The sequence below is a fragment of the Maniola hyperantus genome, chromosome 5 (assembly GCF_902806685.2).
Source record: "Maniola hyperantus chromosome 5, iAphHyp1.2, whole genome shotgun sequence".
Lineage (NCBI taxonomy): Eukaryota > Metazoa > Arthropoda > Insecta > Lepidoptera > Nymphalidae > Maniola > Maniola hyperantus.
This window is the reverse complement of record NC_048540.1, coordinates 8,145,017-8,153,903: the sequence shown is the minus strand read 5'-3', so window position 1 is coordinate 8,153,903 and position 8,887 is coordinate 8,145,017. Positions and strand designations below refer to the sequence as shown.

General features: G+C 35.5%; 1 protein-coding gene across 1 annotated transcript; it reads left to right on the top strand.

Moving 5' to 3' along the window:
- Nucleotides 1-819: 819 nt before the first annotated feature.
- Nucleotides 820-8,259, top strand: LOC117982239 (broad-complex core protein isoforms 1/2/3/4/5-like). Its single transcript, XM_069498920.1, has 6 exons — nt 820-958; nt 1,039-1,241; nt 1,417-1,593; nt 1,677-2,012; nt 2,581-2,731; nt 3,391-8,259. The coding sequence occupies exons 2-6, from the start codon at nt 1,062-1,064 to the stop codon at nt 3,963-3,965; spliced, it is 1,419 nt and encodes a 472-aa protein (XP_069355021.1). The 5' UTR covers nt 820-958; nt 1,039-1,061; the 3' UTR covers nt 3,966-8,259.
- The last annotated feature ends 628 nt before the right edge of the window (nt 8,260-8,887 follow it).

Genomic DNA, 8,887 nt, shown 5'->3' with positions numbered 1-8,887 from the left:
ATGGAGTGCAGAGCCATTGTGCCCCGAAGCTGTGCTACATCCGTCTTACAGGCCTCGATGTGCTTGCTGTTGCTGCTTGTAGACTTGGAGTTGGAGGAGACAACTAGTACATTTGTTCGGGACTACGTCATCGATTGAACAGCGCCATCTAGTTTCTATTGTGGCAACCGCCACAGACTCTAAATTTTAGTGCACGCTACAAATTTAAACAGTAGGCACGCGACTGTGCGCTGAAATCACGGGTGTAACGGTTTTACCATCTAAAAATTAAATTTAAAACTGTCAAACTGCGTCTGTCCTTTTCATATTACATTAGTAAGAAGAGGACGCGAATACTCTAAAATTAGGTTGTGCTCAGAATCAGTACCAATCGTAGATAGAGTAATAAAGGTAGATACAGGAACGTTTGTTTTCTCATACACACTAAAAAGAGAGCACAGATAAAGTTACTAATGTGATAAACAGAAACGTAGCTAACCTATTTTTTGTCCCTTATCATGTAACTGTTTTTTTTCAAGAATACATACAAGGAATGCAACTTTAATTTCTCATTAGTTATTTACTTGTTTTCATTACACTTTTTTTTAAAGAAAATATTACAATAAAACTACTTGTTTTCACATAAAAAACGTTAAATACAAATATTGTTGATCAGTTAATACAAATATTGACTACTAAACTATGGTAATGTCGTGTTATTCATCATTACGTCGTGCTATCGCTATCTCATACACGGTTACACAGTACTTCAATCTACTTTTATTACTCTATCTACGGTACCAATGAATAATGAAATTTGTCTATGGCTGAAAACGAAAAGTGAAAGAAGACCGTGTCATTGGAGGTCATGCACTTTATTTTTGTTCGTACAAATATTTTGTCTTGATAGCTTAGTTTTGTTAGAAATTAATTAAACAGCTAAAAAAATCTCATGTTTTACAAAGTCATGTGTGAATTGGTATGTATAAATTGATCCTCTTTACTTTTAACGGTGTCCGTGCACAAGCTAATCTTAGCGAATGTAATTTTGTATTTCAGGTTTACTTAACGAAAACATAATAATGGCAGACCAGTTTTGTTTACGTTGGAACAACTTCCAGACGAATATAGTGAGCGCCTTGGATTCGTTAAAGTGTTCAGAAGATCTGGTCGATGTAACTTTAACTTGTGAAGGCAGAAACATCAAGGCTCACAAAGTTATACTGTCAGCATGCAGCCCGTACTTTAGGAATGTGTTCAAGGTGAATGACTTGGGACATTATAACCTTCACGTTTACTAACACCAATAATATCTGGAAAATATTACCACATCATACTTTGCACTTGACAAGTACTTTTATAATTACCATTTTAAATGTCCTTGGGTTGTGATGAAATCTTATGGAGTATATAATCTAATATCATTTTTTCCTTTAGGAAAATCCATGCCAACATCCTGTTATAATACTGAAGGATGTCTCTGCTGATGATATACTTAGCCTTTTATCCTATATGTATCAAGGAGAAGTATTTATTGAAGAAAGTAAGTTGTCATCATTTTTGCATACAGCAGCTTTACTTCAAGTCAAAGGTCTGACAGGAGTAACACAGCAGGTAAACATTATTGTGTCATTATTCATCATCAGCATATTGGTTTCATTAAGTACATTTATTTTATTTATACCTTTATCTTTTAGAATGAAAACTTTTTCTCTAGTGGTGCCACAAACAAACTTTTCAACCAACTAACAATATCATCGAAGCCAAATTTTGCGGTTGCTCATAAAGAAGCTAAAATGCCTGTCCTTAAGAAAAGAAGGAGTAGCACTTCTGATAAGCCTAATGATATACCAGTCAACGATGGTACTAAGAAGAGTAAAGTATTAGAAACAAGTGACATATATAATAGAAATGGTGCTCCAACTGTGAAACTGGATAATTTATTGTTTATACCAGAGAACCAAGTTGAAAAGAGAAATGAAAACAAAACCGAGCAACCAGTTACAGCTAATGGAAAGAATCCAGCACTCCAGGTTTGTGTTATGTGCTGCACATGCTGTATTAAACTAAACTTCCTTTAGAAACTTGATTTACCAAGATAAAAAGTAGTCTTATATCCATTTCCAGTGTGCAAGCGATCATTGCACTAAGTGGTCTACTTGATACAAAGGTAGCTTGTACATTGCCCACAATTTCATCTTTCAAAAGTTCTGTTGGAACTCTAGTCATTTCAGTGACCAAAGCCGTCGTTTTTGCAGCCCCTCCATTATCAAAATTGGTAATTGGAGGGGCTGTAAAAAGCTAGCAGACAGACAATATACTTTCACATCAGTTCACATCGCAGTTCACCTTATTATAAATGCGAAAGTGTGTTTGTTTGTTGGTTTGTCCTTCAATCACGTCGCAACGGTGCAATGGACTGACGTGATTTTTTGCATGGGTATAGCTAAAAACCTGGAGAGTGACATAGGCTACTTTTTACCCCGGAAAATCAAAGAGTTCCCATGGGATTTAAAAAATCAATTCCACACGGACGAAGTCGCGGGCATCAGCTAGTTTATAATATTAGTATGTAATATACAATGTGTTTCCTGGTTCTAGGTCAACACACAAGATGACATTCCAGTTACCATCAAAACAGAATACGTTGAAGAGAACAGTTCACCAGCTCAAATCCAATCAATCAATATTGACAATGATGATAGTCTTCCAGATTACGAGAACAGTATGCTTGCCAGGTCTCTAATTTCAGGTAATACAGGGCATAATAATAAGACAATGTGGGCTAATTCTGTTGTACACAATCAGTACCCTTATTATAAATGCGAGAATGTGTTTGTTTGTTTGTTGGTTTGTCCTTCAATCACGTCGCAACAGTACAACGGATTGACCTGATTCTTTGCATGGGTATAGTCAAAGACCTGGAGAGTGACATAGGCTTACTTACTTTTATCCCGGAAAATCTACGAGTTCCCACAGGGTTTTTAAAAACTTAAATCCACACAGACGGAAAAAAAAAGATGACTGACTGACTGATCTATTAACGCACAGCTGAAACTATTGGACAGATTGGGCTGAAATTTAGCATGAAGATAGCTATTATGACATATGCATCCACTAAGAAGAGATTACCCCTAAAGGAGTAAAATAGGGGATTGAAATTTATGTAGTCCATGGACAAAGTCTTGAACATAAGCTAGTTTCTACTAAAATGACAGATCTAAATCTAGTTCTATCCTTTTCATAATGCTCCTCTTGGAAAAGGATAGCACCAGATTTAGACCTGTCAGTTTAGTTTAATTTAAAGATTGTGTATAACAAAAATAGCCACAATACTAGCTAGTTTCCTCAAAATTCACTATTTCTATTTATTATTTAATGAATTCAGAAGACAAACTTTTCCTGTTCTAGGGATCAATCCTTCAAAAAGTGATGTTTGTGCCAACAATCCAGTTTTAAAAAAAGTATCCAACATGTCGGATATGCATACTATAAGCCGGTCAAAAGACTCGAGCATGGATTCTATGCATTATCCTAATCCCAGATCCAAAAGTCCTATAAGATCAACAACAAATGAAGAATCATTAGTGAAGGCTGAAAAGTCATCACCAAAGTCAGATATGGATTATGAACCAGAGGTGCTTTTGTCAGAACATCAGGATGGAACAGATACAGACTCATATACTCAAGAACAGTCGCAGGCCTTGTTATTATTGGCTGGAATGTCCAATGTGCCTGTAATGTCAAGCGGTGCCTCAACATCTCAGACTATGACTTCTCACCAGCAATCAAACCATGCTGCAATATGTGGTGATTGTCCACACTGCGGAATGAAGTATTCCAACCAATCAGCTCTAAAATATCACGTAAGATTAATGCACTCAGATCTGACTAACCGGTTATGTTGTTATCTTTGTCCAAGATCATTCACAATGAGAGAAACCTTCAAAGAACACATGTGGGCCAGTCACGGCCAGCGAAATTAATATCTCAGTAAACTATTATAATATTATGTGCCTTAGATTTATAGAAAAGAAAAATTTGTGCCTTTAACAATTTTTTATACAATATCAAACTATTAAGAAAAATAAATTATTACGAATGTACAATATTTACAAATGAGTCTTATGATATTTGAAAGTATGTATTTAATACCACCATTTAATACTAAATAATGAAAATTGAATGTTGGGCTTGAGAATTGAAAGCTCAAGGACAACAAGATCTCTCCCACATTAGATATTACTAGTTGACCCACCCTGGCTTTACATGGGTGGGCTTACCCATTCCATACACAAATGTGAAAGTGTTATATAGTCCGTACAAAATGACTCCTCACACGCCATTTTCACTATGTGATAACTGTCATGTCAAAAATACGGTTCACCTTTAAAATGAAGACTAAAATTGTACTTTTGATATGAAATTTAATACAAAAAGTTAAAATAGCGCGTGAGGAGTTAAATTTTACGCGTTATATTCAATACCTATAAATCATTTTTGTAAACTGTTACTAAATTGGACTAAGAAGTTTAGGTACCAATTTTTTTATCAACCGAATCTGTTACTAATAGGGAAGATGATGTAATGATCATCAATTGATTTTGCAGTTACCTGTTAAAGAGTTCCATCCTCCTTCTCCGAAAATATTCATTACACGTTCACTTTTGCATGAGATATACCTGACAGTAGGTACAAACTTCGGAAAGAAGAAAGAATTGTCAAAAGATGTTCATATTTGACAGAGTTATAGAGTAACATTTAAAAAAAAACCGGCCAAGTGCGAGTCAGGCTCGCGCAATGAGGGTTCCGTACTACAGTCGTATTTTTTCGACATTTTGCACGATAATTCAAGAACTATAATGCATAAAAATAAATAAAAATCTGTTTTAGAATGTACAGGTGAAGACCTTTCATATGATACCCCACTTGATATAGTCACTCACTTCGAAAGTTGAAAATACTAATTATTAGTTAATGACCACAATTTTTTTTTTGTGTTATCTAACCCTAAATTCACGGTTTTCAGATTTTTCCCCAAATGTCAGCTATAAGATGTACCTACCTGCCAAATTTCATGATTCTAGGTCAACGGGAAGTACCCTGTAGGTTTCTTGACAGACAGACGGACAGACAGACAGACAGACAACAAAGTGATCCTATAAGGGTTCCGTTTTTTCCTTTTGAGGTACGGAACCCTAAAAATTGTGAGCGTTTTTGTTCTTAACTTGATTTCCAGTGTTATAACTCATAATAATTTCGTTAGAAATAGCACTTCTATAAGTACTCATCTGAACCTATTCGCTTCCTCGTTTCTAATACGCACTGCTAGAATATGGATACCCTTCCGGTTTCCGTTTTCCCCGCTAGCTACAATATTGGAATCTTCCAAAGAAGAGTGGATAGGCATCTTCTAGGTAGGCGCACGCCATCTTATACTGCATCTTCACCTGCTATTTGATGTGCAGTTAAGTGCATGCTTATATGGTTAAAAAAGGAGGTACAAATTTTTTCCAATGGTGTAAACCAAAATGGTTTGAGTTTGGATTGGTACCAAAAAGTTTACAATAGTACCTACCAACTTTGAATAAATGATTGGTGACTCACTTTGACATAAGCGCGTTCTGTGTCGACGAGTTCCATGAGCACTTTTCTGAGTTTGTCCTACGAAACCCTAAATTCACGGTTTTCAGATTTTTCCCCAAATGTCAGCTATAAGATCTACCTACCTGCCAAATTTCATGATTCTAGGTCAACGGGAAGTACCCTGTAGGTTTCTTGACAGACAGACAACAAAGTGATCCTATAAGGGTTCCGTTTTTCCTTTTGAGGTACGGAACCCTAAAATCATTCTCTATCCCGAAGGAACCCTATTGTTTTTCGTACCTAATGAAAATAAACTAAATGTTAACTAAAGCATGTGTCAAGTTGCTTTCAAATCCTATATAGTAGACTGAGAAGATTTAAAAAAAATGCTGTTTTCGGCTCTATATCAATAATAATGCTTCCTTTGATATATTTTTTAAAATATATTTAATGTAAAGAAATCATTCAGTTACAGTTTTATTATAAGTATAATTTTGCACCGTCATTAATCATTATCGAGAAAACCAACACGGTAATGATGGTGCTAAAATAACAGAGCTGTTTATAGAACTGCACTTTTTGGTTCTGCTGATCTTGCAATAACTATTTTGTGTGAACAATTTGACTACTATGAGTATATGATTATGGAGCCAACGAGAGGTTGCGTTTTTGACGTCTGTCATACAAAATAATATTGTGTGCCCTCTCGCACACATTACTGTGATATCTGCTAACGAAACTCAGGCTAAGGATCAAGGAGACTTGGCATCAAAATAACAATACCTATTAGAGCAAGCTAGGTGTATAGAAAACCTCTAAAGAGTGATAGGGACAAAAACCCTTTTTTTTGTCCTTGTTTTTTTTGTTGGGCACAGTTGTCATCTGTGCTCAACAAACCCCTGTGATAGTAATTTACTGCGAATATTTCGAGTTTTTATTTAGTTTTCTGTTTAAATTTAGTATTGTAGAAGCCATTTACGGTGCATTGCTGTGTGATCGGCTGTAAAAGTTGTAGCGAACGCAATTTATGAAAAGTGAAAACGCGTTAACTTTCATACGTAAGTATGATTTCTTTTGTTGTTTTGTCCCTTTCGGGTATACGCGTCTGACAAGTCCACCTTGATCCTTTGTCTGAGTATCGAATCGAAAAATGCAATCTCTCGTTGGCTTAGTAACAAACTATTTTTGTATGATATCAGTGCTGCATGTGGTGCTAAGCCTAACTAAATTGACAGGTCTAAATCTAGTAATATCCTTTGCCACAGGGAGCATTGTGAAAAGGATAGACTTTAGCGTTTAAACTATCGTGAGTGATTTCCATTATATATAATATATTTCTACGGCTATACTGACGTATCCAGTCGACGTTAGCCCGACTAGTTTCGAACCCATCCGGGGTCCTTTATCAAGGGGGTCAATTCGCGCACGCGTCGCGTTTAAGACTATATATATTATAGTAGAGCCGTAGAAATATAGATATTATATATAAAGGATAGAATTGTCATTTTAGTTCAGAGATTATGTGAAACAGAATTAGCACTATTATCTGTTGCACCAAATCAAATTACTAACGTGACAAATCTGCTGCTTATTTTGATTTTGGTTAAATATGATATTATTCTACTACTATTATTGAGTGTACGCGACAGGTCGAGATGACAATCGGGGAGGGAACGCTCCGAACACCCGCACAGCCCAAGTGCTAACCCGGTGCGGGCGAGCGCGGGTAACGTGCGGTGTGTGGGGCGTCCTCTCGCCTCATGCCCCGAATGTTATCTCAACCTGTCGGGGACTATAGTAGGTAGGGTATTTTTTAAAACTAAATAATTAGACATACCTTCTTGAAATTTTATACTTGCACACAATTTTTCTGCAAATCCGCCAGCGTGGTAGACTATGGCCAACCCCCTTTTCATTCTGAGAGGAGACCCGTGCTCTGTAGGGAGCCGGCGGTGATTGGTTGATTATGATAATCATCATGATGACACCATTTTCACTTTTGAGATTGAAAGTACAAGAACTTTTCAGTATTAGACACAAATTTTATTTATTAGGCAAACTAGAAAAAAAAGTAATAATGGACATACTTGTGTAACACTGACACAGTGGTCTAGTAATCCCTCAACAGTATTTTCAGTAGACTATAAAAATTGAAATGATGATGATTTAATAATTATTGGTGAGAGCTTATCATTATCACATTGTTAATAGAATTTTGGTGAATTGTGCCAAAATTATAATATACATAATTATATTTATTTTAAGTTGTTAAATTATACAGATTTAATATATTTTAAGTTACCAACCTTATTGTAATTTTCCAATTTTTCTTCAGTTACGTAATATTAATTTTGTCTCTAGCTCTTAGTTGATTTTGTTAAGTACCTATGGATTTTGACGATTGTTACCAATATAAAGAATATATACCTACTCAGTTTATTTTATGGATGAAATTAGATGTGTAAGTTGTTTTATGTGTAAATGCCATTAGTGAAAAACATAAATTATTCAAGAAAATTAGTTACTAAGGAACGGATTGTAGGAATAAGAAAATTATATATTTATAAGTAGGTATTTACTTTTCATAGTAGTTAAATATATTATAATGTTAGATATTGTTGAGTATTTTATTCGAAAATTTTACAAAATTTATATTTTAACTTATGTTACAAATAAAAGATGCTTCTCAAATAATGTTTATTTTATGCTATATATATCTATGCCCATTCACCGCTAAAATATGTACATAATATATGTATGTTGCAGTAGTAGATAAGATCAATTTCTTAATGAAACTCCAAATTTTTCTGCAGCCAGCTTTATTACACATAATTACGAAAGTAATAATAAACGACAGTACAGACGAAAAGTACGCGACAGGTTGAAATGGCAATCGGGGAGGGAACTCCCCGCACATCCCCTACGCTAACTCGGTGTGGGCGAGCACGGGTGACGTGCGGGTGTGCGGGGCTTCCCCCTGCCTCATCCCTCATCGCTATCTACCTGTCGGCTGTCGTGAACTATACCTAATATCAATCAAATGTCTGCAGTAGCTACTTAGATCAACGTAGAATTTAAATTGGCCCCAAAATGTATATCACAACGATGGAGATTGGGGTGGGCTGACATGTCCTAAAAGGATGAAGATCCAAAAATAAAAAAACCGGCCAAGTGCGAGTCAGGCTCGCGCAACGAGAGTTCCGTAATACAGTTGTATTTTTTCGACATTTTGCACGATAATTCAAAAACCAAGAAAAACTATGATGCATAATAATAAATAAAAATATTTTTAGAATGTACAGGTGAAGACCTTTCATAATAT